Source organism: Corvus brachyrhynchos, unplaced genomic scaffold (assembly GCF_000691975.1).
Source record: "Corvus brachyrhynchos isolate BGI_N302 unplaced genomic scaffold, ASM69197v1 scaffold115, whole genome shotgun sequence".
Taxonomy (NCBI): domain Eukaryota; kingdom Metazoa; phylum Chordata; class Aves; order Passeriformes; family Corvidae; genus Corvus; species Corvus brachyrhynchos.
This window is the reverse complement of record NW_008239553.1, coordinates 6023113-6036279: the sequence shown is the minus strand read 5'-3', so window position 1 is coordinate 6036279 and position 13167 is coordinate 6023113. Positions and strand designations below refer to the sequence as shown.

At 34.2% G+C, this 13167-nt stretch overlaps 1 protein-coding gene across 5 annotated transcripts in view; it reads left to right on the top strand.

Moving 5' to 3' along the window:
• FUT8 (fucosyltransferase 8) overlaps positions 1-13167 on the top strand; it is a 90154-nt gene that overhangs the window by 50280 nt on the left and 26707 nt on the right. For all 5 annotated transcript variants that reach the window (XM_017742074.1, XM_017742076.1, XM_017742077.1 and 2 more), the window contains 2 exons: positions 950-1064; positions 7118-7355. In XM_017742074.1, coding sequence (XP_017597563.1) covers positions 950-1064; positions 7118-7355 — 353 coding nt within the window. The remainder of the gene's footprint in view (positions 1-949; positions 1065-7117; positions 7356-13167) is intronic.

Below are 13167 nucleotides of genomic sequence, written 5' to 3'. Positions count from 1 at the left end.
GCTCCTCTCACTTAGGTACAAGGGGTAGCCTTGGCTAACTAGGCTTGTGCTTCCAGTGCAAACAAGTGCTGCCAACAGCTTGACAAGACCACTTCAAATATTGTTAGGAAATGTATTTTTCTCAACCCTCACACTGTTTTTTGGTCGCCTCCCAAATTTCTCCGCCTTTATTCTGTTGCTTCTCTTTCTAGATCAAACTTGTGGTGTATCAAGAATTTCAGGCAATAAACTGCAACATCTGAAGTTCAGATGAAAGTATTAAGAAAAATGGTTCAAACTTAGAACTTTAGTACTGTTATGGAGAAATGTTTAGCAATATTAAATATTCTCAAGCTATGAAACCAACTTTGAAATGCCTTGTTCTGAATTGGGCCACCTTTTACTTTTAGAATAACCATTTTTATAAGCCCTTTGAACAGTTTTTCTCTAGTTTTGTATTTCTTCCCAAAAGCCACAGAGATTTAAAAAATGTCTTTTCCAGGGTGGTACTGTTTGGACAAAATCAAATTAGTAATTTTGACTAATCCGCAAATTTTAACAAGTAAGTGTCACATAACATTTTTCTTTTCATGATGATGAGTTCTTTATCGTCTTATTTGGCCAATGAAATGTTATAGCTCTAAGAAGAGAATCTCTAGTGTATTAGATAATCTCAATTTAGTATTTGATAGTTCCTCAAAATTCATGTTTTGTAGTATAGACTTGCATGGCCATGAGTCTGTTTAGAATTTTTAGTTTTTAATTGCTAATTGGTCTGGAACATTTGTTAGATGAAGAACACAGTCTTGGCTGCTGTTTGGCTTGTGCAGTATGAGGTAGCATGAAGAAACTGGTTTTGAGGCTACAATTGAAATATCTCTTTAATTTGTCTTTGATTTCATTCAATCCTCTAATTTAGTAATGTTGTTTCCCAGTTTTTAAGATTGTTGTTTCCCACTGTTGTTTATAGGTCAATAATGACCGACTTGTACTACCTCAGTCAAACAGATGGAGCTGGAGATTGGCGAGAAAAAGAGGCCAAAGACCTAACAGATTTGGTACAGAGGAGAATAACTTATTTACAGGTAAGAGGATAGAGCTTTTGATGCAAAGTAAACATTTTTCTCTTCTTATATACAGAGCACTTAGCTAAAACCTTGCAATAGAATAATTACATGACAGTTTAAAGTGAATGTTGGTATATGAATGACTGATGTAGAAAGGAAATTATTACCTTTGTTTCAAACAGTATTATATATGTAAATGGAAGGTAATATTTTAAGGAAGTCTTTGGAGTTTGGATTTTTGTTGTTGGTTATTTTGGTTTATTTCTTTCTTTGGTTTTGGTTTTGTTTTTTTTTTTTTTGGATTTGTGGTTTTTACTGGGCTGTACTTCCCTGTTTGAATTTTTTGTTTTATTGTAAAAGATAATTGTCTGGTTGACTTTTTTTTTTTATTCTTTAGAATATCAAAATGCATAAATATATTTGCATTGTTTTAAAAATAAAAATATAAAAGTAGTTGTATCAAACTTCTGAACTAGCAGCCCATTTCTAAATAAGCAAAATTGAAGGGCTTGTAGAGTGTATTGTCTAGTCCTAGATTGTTTCAAAAGATGTTTGAGACTTCTCTAGATGCTCATATTTTTGAGTGTATAAGGCCTTTTTAATATATGTGCTTGTGTGTGTGTATAAAATTTAAATAAAACTTGATCTGAAGGTGTTGGGGCTTTTTTTCATGACTGAATGCATGCAGCTATTTGTGCAGTGATCAAAAAGACATTTAATGTAGTCTGTTTTACTTGTACTTGGTTTACTTTCTGTGGTATGTATGCAGCTGTTTTGAATGGTCACTCCTAATGTGTGATCCTTTTCTCATGTGTAAATAGCTGAATTTGTTTCTCAGATTTTCATTATTTCACAGTTCAGCTGTTGGCACCTTCTCTTCTGTGACCAAGCTATGTATTTGTTGCTTGTTAAATAAAAAAAGACACCCTTCTGAGGAAAAAAATATCTCTCTGAATTGTGCAGGAGTCATCACTTTATTGTATTTCTTCAACTCCTTTCTGAGAACTGTTCCTTATTTTTTCATTTGGATGTCACTGTTTGACAGTAGTGTGCTGTAAGTGCTTTTCATGCTGATAAATATAGCCTTTCTCTACCTTTCCCTCCTCTTTCATGATCCATTTGTTGTCTTATTTAGTAATATAACTGTGCAAGTCCTCAAAAAGAGCACAAAGTTATTTGCTTTAACAAATATGCACCACTGTAAAGCAGTCAAATGGTTCAAAATCACAGAGATATATATATACACCTCTATTAATAATAAAACTGTATTAAAAAATAAGATAAAATAAAAAATTCAACAACCCTTGCCCCTCAAGTCAATGCCAAAAAGAATTATATGGGAAATATTTGTAATTTTTTTTTTCAGTTAAGTATGAAAGTACTGTATAGCATTTTTCTGGTGCATGTTGAACAGGGAAGCTGCATTATTTTGGGACATTTCTCTGGCAAGTCATTTAGCTGAATGATTGTGAATAGTGATGACTGCTACTTCATTTGGATGACATTACCATAAATTTGATTTAATGAGGCTACATGTAACTAGTTCCCTGTAGTTAGAGCAACATTTAAAAAGCTAAGAGCTTATATTTAAGGAAAAGGCGTTTTTTTCAGAGATGATTTTTATCAAACAATTGAAGAGAATGTGCAAGAGAAGTCAGATAAGAGCACCTGTAGTACTGTCATCAAGTGAGTAAATGATTATGAAGGCAGCAGTTTTCTGTCCCTTCTCTTTTGTGCTTGTTTTTGTTCTGTTTATTTTAGGAAGTTTGTGATTCATTCAGCATGCAGTCTCGCAATAGCAGAGTATTTTTGCCTCTGATTTAAAAAAAATCCAAAACTTTTTGTTCAGCTTTGAAGGTTAAAAATATAATTAGGCGAGAAAGGTTACTAATTGCTCAAAAATACATCAATTATACTAGTCATATTCATACTATTTAGTTGGGGCTTTTTATGTAGGCAAAGAAAAGAAAGTTGGTCACAAGACTTTTTTCTGAGCTTTTTGGGTTTGGCAGTAATTTTGGTGATTTAATGTGTCACTTAGAATTTTCTATATTAAATCTTCTCCCTCACATTAAAATTACTGATACATATTTTTAATAAAAGTGCTCATGCTAAAATGACAACAACAGTAAAAAAGGCTCTGGGCACTTGGCATACATGCAAAGGGTGCACCCCTCACAACTGTGAGTCTTGAAAAGTTTAAACTTGTATCCTTTACTCAATCAAATCAAATATATGATATATTTTTAGTATAATAACCACTTAAGAAAGTGTGATCACTGCTGATGTCTGTGTGAAGTTTTCTCTAGGATTTCTGCATCGTGGATTGAGGAGCACCATGTGTTTAGTCCATCTGCATGCTGGGATGTTTTACTCAAGCTGAAGCTTGTGTGTTGTAGCAGGGTAGGTGCAAACCAGAGGAGTTAACATTAGAGGAAGGTTTGAGATCTCTGTCTCTCAAATTGAATACCTACTATTTCTGACTAGGGAAGAAAGAACATTTTCTTTCAGCAGCTGGAAGAAACTTCTGGTGGTTTGGTTGGTTGGGTTGTTTTTTGTTTTTTTTTTTGCCTTTGGAGTTTTTCTCCTTCCAGAGTCTTGAGGGGAGCTGATATGAAAAGAATGATTACAAATGACATCATAAAAGAAGGGGAGTAGAAGATGGTGTGAATTACATTTGCGATAATTAGGATGAGAAACACCCTTCCTTGACATCATTCTCTAAAAAAATGGAATTTTCCAAAGATTTTGGGTGGGACTGTCTTCTCCAGCAGACTGTGTAGCATCAAAGAACAAAATACTTATTGAAAATATAAAAAAAGAACAACTTTGTTAATGAGCATCATACTGTGTTTATGAGGTTACTTAGTAAATTGTAGCAGACTGCTTTCCCACTCCACTCTAATCTGTTGTGATTCATTGGATTAAGTACATTTCTCTGAACTGTTTTAAATTCAGAAACAACACAGTCATTTCTCCTATAGTAAAATGCATTTTAAGGAGCAGAGTTTACTTTTGCCAGTTTGTCATGTGTTTTGATGTTTGGCTACACACATGGAAGCACTGGAAGATGGAGAGGCTTTGAAGCAGCCCTTGGGAGATCATTCCCATCTGAGTCTACTTTCTGTGAATAGGCCAACCAAGAGCCCTGGAAGAAGAATACAGTGGAAACCCTGAATTTTGTGAGAACAACAATGTATACCCATGTTCTTTGTGATGAAAGACCATTAAATCTGTCTTGCCAGTTGCAAAAGTTCTCTTTTATTTTAGAAGGCATTCTCTTCCATAGAAATGTATAATTATAACCATTTTACTATTCTGAAAATTTGTTACTGTTTTCAGTTGCATTGTTCATAGAAGTAATTCTGAGAAAGATAAAAGGTGTAAACTTTGTCATGGCTTGATAATCTAATCTTCATATTGAAGTAGGTTTTGTGTGGTTGGTCAGCTGTCGGTTTTTTGTTTGTTTGGGATTTTGTTTTTTTTTGTATTTGTTTTTAATGCAGTTGTATGGCTGTTACGTTGCAGGGCTTGAGATTCCTGGATGTCCCTTATATCCCTCTCTTGATTATGTAGATCATTAAATTGGAGATAGGAGTGTGTGATGAGCAGTGTCGTTAGAGTTGAGAACAGAGTGTACTGCTCATTCGAATCAGGGATTTACAGTCCTTTTCTGTGTCTTTGTGCCAGGAGGAAAACTCTTCTGTCAGTCTTCATTGATTTTGAAATTGACTGGTTTTTTTATCAGCTCAATACTTCTCCTGGTTCCTTTGGTTGGCAGTTTTGGTTATGAACACCCAAGCTATTCTGATGCTTGAAATGTAACTTTTCTTCCTTATCAATGGTTAATATGTCCACCTTTTTCCAGAAACATCCGTTGAAACTGCAATATATCCATGTATCTCTACTTCCCTTTTTCTTTTTAAATTCTCAGTGTATAATTGAAGCTCAAGTACTGTTTTGTCTTTTTGCTACTTGAATATAGCAATTTGAAAAAAACCACAATCATAAAGAAATTAGTTAACTAGCTTCCTTTTTAAGTCACAAACTAATACTAAGATATATATAGTTTTTAGTTAAGTCTTCAAATAATGTTAAAACCCAAGTAAGTGCATAATATTAACATGGGTAAGCAGTCACACTATCAAATTATATTTCATTATGTACTACTTGATTTCCATAATATTGTTCATAAGCTGTTGTATGAAGCTTGCATTTGCATGAAAGAAAGTTAGAAAGGCACACCTTGACAATACTTCAAATATGCCATCGATTAAGTGCTTTCATTTTAGAGGACACAGGCATTTGGAGGTAATGGCAAATGTAGAAAGCATTATATTGTCTATGGGCATTTCCTAAAAATTCACAGAGATTATCCCTTTCAATGAAAATAGTGTTGTGGCTTTACCCAGGCTGGCAACTGAGTACCCCCCCAAACACTCACTCCTCTTCTTCCCTGGTGCAACAGGGAGGAGAATCAATGGGAAAAAACCTCTAAACAAACAAAAAAAATCCACAAAGAAACCCCATTGTGGGTTGAGATAAGAGCAGCTTAATAACTGAAACCAAGTGAAATATGATAATACTAATGACAGTTGTAATAATAAAAATATAATGCTGCTGAAAATAATGATATGAGGAGGTATTTTTTCATGGAGTTCTTTCTGTGTGGACTTGTACAGAATACTAGAAAGGCCCTCTTTCTCTTCTGAAAGACTGTGGGAAATACATTTGTTGTAGTTTCAAAGATACCTGTTAGGTTTAGTCTCAAGTTGTCCTTTAGATTTGTGATGACAAAAGTACTGGTCTGAGGAACAAAATTTGGGAATGGAAATTTTATTTAATTTATTATTTTCATACCTAGTTCGGCTTTAAATCAGGTGTATTTAAAAGGAAAAAAAAATGCTGTAGTTGTAGCACATGTTGTAGAGTTTTGGGTTTGTTTTTGTTTTGGATGTTTTGTTATTTTCCCCCCTGCCCCACAATCTGAATTGTCATCCCCTCCTGTACACAACTGAATGCACAAATTAATTTTCTGTTAAAGTATTGTAGGACTCAGAATATTCAGATTATCTTTAAAATCACTTGAAGGAGGGATCTCAATTCTCCAGACAGGGATCACTGTTTTTTAAAAGATTTCATTTGATTGTGGCAAATTTACAGAAAATTTTATTTAACGTTGTTTAGATGTGAAAGAAACAGAATTTATATTGATGCTCAAATATCAGTATTTTCACAACTTATCTGAAACTTTCATCATAGAGATTTTATGGAAGACCTTTCTGGAATTTAGAAGTATGTCTACAGCCATGCAAGTATGAATGTGTACAAAAAATTACTATATTTTATGTAAAGAAAAACTTCTCTTGATTGTGTTGTTGTGTTGTCCACATACCTGAGAATATTTATTAGTTTGTACTTTTAAACATAGCATTCATATAATGTAGGCATTTGCCTCCTGTCTTGTGGTTTCTTGGTTTGTGGAAGTGAAATACATTATTTTATGGAGAGTGTATGCAGATTAAAATTCTGTCCTTTATCAGCCTGCGCAGGTATGCGTTTTACATTCTGTATTTACTGTGTGGTCAGCTAGCCTGGGAGGCAGTCCCTTAATAAGCATTTGTTTTATTCTGTGCCATGTAGACAGGTGGAGATTTTCTTTTATTGGATGACATGCGTGCTTATTGAAACAGAACTAACAAACTTGAAAAAATGCCAAAGGAAAAAGCATTCCAACACTGAGAATCATGTTGATGAAATGCTGATGAAATGTGAACTCGGAGTCCAAATGTTGGCTTATTCTGACAGATTTACAAATGAGAAAGTAATTTAAAGTCTTGAATGTATTCTATTTTACATTAGGATAGTGAAGTTGTTCAATATCTGTTCATGTTCACAGTGAAGAATTCACATAAAATTTTCATGGAGCTGAAGCTTACTCATCCATTTTAATAGGAGATGTATTATAGCAGGATGGCTTCTGTGATTTATGACATTTGCCAGTTTTTCAGAGAAACATACGCCTTTGGTGTATCTTCTCTTCAGCTTCACTTTTTCGTCCATCCTTACAGAACCCGAAGGATTGCAGCAAAGCTAAGAAACTTGTGTGTAACATCAACAAAGGTTGTGGCTATGGCTGCCAGCTGCACCACGTGGTCTATTGCTTCATGATCGCGTACGGCACCCAGCGCACGCTCATCCTGGAGTCGCAGAACTGGCGCTACGCGACCGGCGGCTGGGAGACCGTGTTCCGGCCCGTCAGCGAGACCTGCACTGACAGAGCAGGCTCCACCACTGGCCACTGGTCAGGTAAGGCCGAAGCACTCACATCATTTCTCCTTGCTTTTCTGCAGCTTCGTTCATGTAGGATTATTTTGTTGTCTCTTTCATGTTGTGTGGAGCATGGTAACTATGACTACAGTTGTGTATGCAAGCATCTTTTATATCTTATTTGCCCATTGTATTGAAAATAAAATTCCTTGATAAGATAGCTCTGCATTGGCAGAGTTTTTTAATACGAAAGTTTTGTATTTGAGATTTAAATTATAATTTTTCAGCAGGCTGCTTCTGTGTTCTCTGCCAGATATTAATCTAATTTTCATGGGGAGAGAGTATTAAATAGAGGCTGTTGTTAATAAACTTTTTTAAAAAGCAGGGATGTTTCCAATATTAAGCAATAGAAATATAAAAGAAATGGTATCCAATAGTCATTCACACCCCAATAAAATAAAGAACTAGTTGATACAATTCCTCATGCAAGCTTAACAGATACAAAATTCATGTTGTAAAAACAATGGCAATGTTAAATATGAATTTTATTTGTACATCAGCAAGGTGGTCCATTCTTATATCATGCTGAACAATTTGCCTAGAGTAAGTAGATGGGCACTGAGGTTTGGAGGATCAGATAGCTTTGTTTTTGTCAAAGTAAACAGCATTTGTTTTAAATGACATCTTTCTCCATGTGATTGATAGTCAAAACATATCAACATCTTCAGTCTTTTCACTAGGACACTGCATATCCAGTGCATATGGAATCTTAAAGTAGCTACTAAAAAGTTTTGCAGGTCTGAAATTAACTTAATCAGGGTTACAAAATCCAGTTTACAGATTGCATGTAAGCTTGTGTGTTTACGCATTGAAACAGCATTTGCACATTGAAATAGCATCTGTTCTTCAAAGCTTCAAGATGCTACAAAACTTAGCTTTGAGAATTCTAGTGGGGTTTGTGAATGAGATTTTTTTTGCAAAAAATGTTTCCTAGAAATGGTTGGATGTTTTATAAAAACAACTATAAATGGAAAATGGATATTGAGAACTTCAGATGAAGTTTTATTCATGTTTGGCGAAGTTAGTAAGTGAAACGACCATCTGGACATGGTTCTCACCAGGCTCCTCTACGTGACTCCAGAATTTAGATGCAGACAGTTTTGTGAGCAACTTTTTAGCACAGTAATCTGGAAAACAGTGTTCTGGAGCACTCATGCACACATGGCTTCAAAAGAATATATACTTCCATGAAAACCTGCTTAAATAGATGATGATTTCCTGCAATACAGGCTCTTGCTGGTGAAAGTACAAATAATGCTTCATTTTGGCTCCCTACAGTTTGGGTTCTTTTTTTTTTTTTTTTCCTTTTTTTTTTTTTCCTCTCTTTTCTATTAGTTTCTAGATCAGGATGAATAGTTTGAAGGCTGAGCACATGAAATACCCTGATGCCATCAATTATGTTTTAAATAATGGATGCCACTAATTTGAGTTTTGATATTCTAGAGCTAGCAGACATTGAGCTATGAAAGGCAATCTCTCTGTAGTTAGCCTGTTGGCCAGCCACACATGCTGTAAACTGTGTTAAATTCTGATCCTGTGCAATGGCTTGGCCCGTGAGGATGCATGATACTGACAGGCGATCTCTTTACCAGCCTCAGTGTGGCTTCAGTAGGAATCTTCACTGGATGCTTAATTGCTGGTAAATTTTAAAGACATTGTATCTTGCTGAAGATTTCTGTGTGCTTTTTATGCCTCCCTAAATGTATATAGATTTTTATTTACTTGTATATCTATTTATCTATTCCCTGTTTTTACAAGGACAATTAAGTCTGAAATACTTAACTCTGGTTAGAGCAGTTTGTTTGCAAAACCACACCTTTAATTTTTTTTTTCTCTACAAATTCTGAAATCTGCATGGGATTTCCTAGATTTTCAAAATAAATGTATTAAAACGCATTGACATTTATCAATTTTCATTTTTCATAAATAAAACATTTCTCCTATGTACTGTAGGGATTTTTCATTATTTTTTAAAATTATGTTTCAAAAATATTCATACAAGTGAATAATTATAGCAAGTGTTCAATGTAAATTATAGAAATAGGCCAACAAGTCAGAAAAGTATATCATTTAAGACATGCTTTCATGTAATTTGCAGACCTGCATAGATGGTAAGTTAGTAAAGTGTACTTCATGACAAAATTGTTTAAATTTGTACATGTATCTTTCTTCTTTTTAATTAAATTGCCTCTGCTTGACACCTTTTAGTTTTATTAGCAGCACAAAATTTTGAATTTTCTGAACTTTATCTTCTGTGAAACAATTTAGATAGCAGAACCTTCTACAAAAAATTAAGAGGCTTATATAAGCTGAGAATACATACAGTTTTGGAATTTTCTTTGTCCAATCCTCTCCTAACTAGGTATAAAAGCTAAGGGTTTTTTTTGAATTTGAGAACTAGAGTGAATTTTAATGGACAAGCTGATATTTGTCTGATAGCAGAAGATTAGTAAGACGTGTTACCATCTGTGAAGAACTAGGGGGCATCTCAGCCCACGTCATGTTTTGCACGTGTTCTTTGTGTTTGACATGGTAGTTCTGTAATCAAGTTCAGCTTTTCTGGCTTAAACATATTAAAATAATTGAGAATTCTATTGCAGATTTGTGTAAATACAGCAGTTATTTTACACTGTGGCATAAGGTTTCTTTGTCCTTTTTTTCACTCATACTGTCATTCCAGAGAAAAAATCTTAAGAGATGCTCTTTTTAGTTCTAAAATTATATCTTGCCTGTAATTGCATCTTTCTTGTAGTTCAGTATTTCCTTTGATATCTATGGTCAAACTGTTTTTGAACAATTTAGGTAGGAATTTTTATAAGAAGCATGGATGATTTCCTAGCAATAAGAGCCAAAATAGAGAGAACTTGTGAAGACTTATTTATCATGAAATTTTTGATGAATTTTCTTTAAATTAATTAGTTAGCCAGGTCATAATGTTCTGTTATCATTGCTGCATGCTAACATGGAGTCTCTCTTCTTATAATTTTTTACTTGCTGATTTATGATGTTATGGTGGCATTCCCCAATAATAAATTGAAAGAGGACTATAAAATAACAAGACAAAAAAAATCATAGAATAAATAGGAAAGAAAACAGATTAATGGGGAGGACAGATTAATGTACTGTAAGAAGTCTTATGTGCATTTCATGCTGGAGAATGAAGGGATGTGGTGGTAAAGAAGGCATCTACATGCTTTAAATAACAGTATGTGCTCCTTCCCATAAGGCCTAAAAACCAGGAAGATGAAAGATAACTTGAAAAAGGAAACCTGAAACGATGTTTCCTACAATTATCCTTGAATATTGATTTTGCTGCCTCTAACTATGGTTTGATGAATTAATGCTTTGAGGAAGGGATACCCAGAGGGGAGAAAATGGCAGAGCTCTTCATTTGTTGGTAGTGCCAGCTTCTAAGTATTAATTGAACTACAATCTTAAAATATGAATTAACTAATATGTTTATATGTATAATTCAAGAACGAGGATACTGTGGGTACACAAAATGAATGTTTAATTTATTAAAGCCTATCTGGCAACAGTAATCAAAAGGACTAAATAAAAATTGCAAAATCAAACCATGAAAACTTTCACAGAATTAATTGCAATAAATTAAAAAGTTTCACTCCATGAACTAGATATTCCTTGACAATAGTTTTTTTTATGTAAATCAGCTGAATATTTAGGTTTGGGCTAAAAAACCCCTTTAACTTGTGTACAATTGCATGAATTATGTTTTGCTCCCATGTCTCAAACTTATTTATAAAATCTTGCAGAAAAAATGGATTAATTTCTACTTCTAATTCTTAATTTTGTTTTTATACAGTGACTTTCATTATTTACATTTTAATTCAAACAAGTTCCATTTCTGTGAAGCAAGCTGGAGAATGGTGATTTGAGAGAACAGAGTGTAGCAGCAACCTCTGTATTTTCCATTTTTTTCAATTGTGTTAATCTTGAAATCAAGCTACTGATACTGTGTAGAGTTTTTGTCCTCAAGGTGCCTTGTCAGATACTCTATGTAAAGACATTTGTCTGTGTAAACACATAAATATATTTAGGAAGTGGTAACTCTTAAAAGGACCTTGGAATTCTAATGAGGTAGGTCTGAGTTTTCAGAGCAGCGCAGTAGCTTAAGAGAGCAAAGTGTTCCTTATTCATGTCTAAGTGGAGGGTTATTGAATAATAGCAAGAAGTTATTTCCACCTTGCAGAGCAAAGACAGGCTGCAGGACACTGTCTGCTTCTGTTATCAGGCCTTCAAAATGGATATTGATAAATATGAAGGGCCTACACTGGTTCAAGGACATAAAAATCTGCTTTACAGTAGGAGATTCAAAACCATAATTCAATTCTAAAATAAAGCAAGTTTTAAAAGCTGGTCCTGCCACATTTTATAGGTATTTCTATATGGGAAGTATTTCTACTTTTAGACAAAGATGTGGCTGGACAATTCTGACTGGAAATGAGGTCTGCTTTTTAACAGCAACTCACTACTGCTGTTGACCCCTATTTTGGCAACTGGTCCCAAAGCAGAAAAGCAAAAAAATTGCATTATCTGAAATTGGAATAACAGGAGATGCAGTCTTTTCTTGTAACTAGCCTTATTTCTTTTGGGTTTTTTTTTAACACAGAAGAATGTTTGCCTTTGCTCCTTGAGTGGGTATGGGATTTTTTTCGTTTGTTTTGTAGTGATACTTCCAATATTGTCTTACAGCTTGTGTCACAGAGTTAACTTGTGCAGTCCCAAATCTGCAATACTAAATTAAATTAATTTGTGTTTTAAGGGGGTCTTCATAAAGTACATCTCTGTGTTCTTTCACGCTATAATCAGTCAAGCCAAGTTGATCCTAATGAAGCCATTTACATAGGCTAAATGTACCACTGGTTCTCATTTAATTATATGAGGAATTACATCAAATCTATTCTTGATAAAAGAATGGTGCTCTTGGAAGTTGTTTGCCATGTCAGTGGCATTTTTTAACAGGATGGGAGATAAATGGAAAATACTTGCATTTAAATACAGCCATTGTCTGGTAGCAGAAGTTAGAATGTCTGTATTTCTTTAAAGGTCAATGTTTATATTTACATTATCTATCAAAAAATGTTCAGGAAGTGAAAACATGGGGATTGTATACATTGAGTTCTCCTTAAGTCATTGCTAATTTAGGTTATGATTTGATGTCTGTATAAAATGCAATTGACTGCTTGATAATTGTTCCTTGCATGGGCAGGACCATAGGCAGATTAGCACACACTTTGTTCCATGAGAATTGTTTAACTGTGTTGAATTGAAGGAAGGTAACCTAAGTGTGCCCACTGAAATAGTTACTTCCCAAATAGCAGTGAAAGCTGAAGCTGAAGACTTAGAAATCCAAGGAGTGCGTGGAGGTGGGGAAAAGGATTCTTGGCTTTGTTCTGTGCAGTGGTAGGAATAATCAATCACGTATTTGATCACAGATCTTATGCTGTTCATACAAAATACTACACTTTGAAGCATGACTTTCCCTTTTTCCTAACAGATTGATGCTGCCCCCCCACAATGTAGTAGCAAAACTAGTACTAGTAGGTTAGTGGTTAATTACAAACTTTCCTTATGAGCATTAAGTCATGGATGATAAATGACAGATTGGTAAACCAAGTTTCTATTAAAAACTGAAAAAAAGTTAAGTTTAACTGTTACCCTTTTAAGAATTGTTTAATAAGCAAAAAAAAGCTACAGATTGGCTTAATATTAAGAGTTTATTTGATTTAAGGTAGACATTCTTTACTTGAAAGGTTATACTGCAGCATGC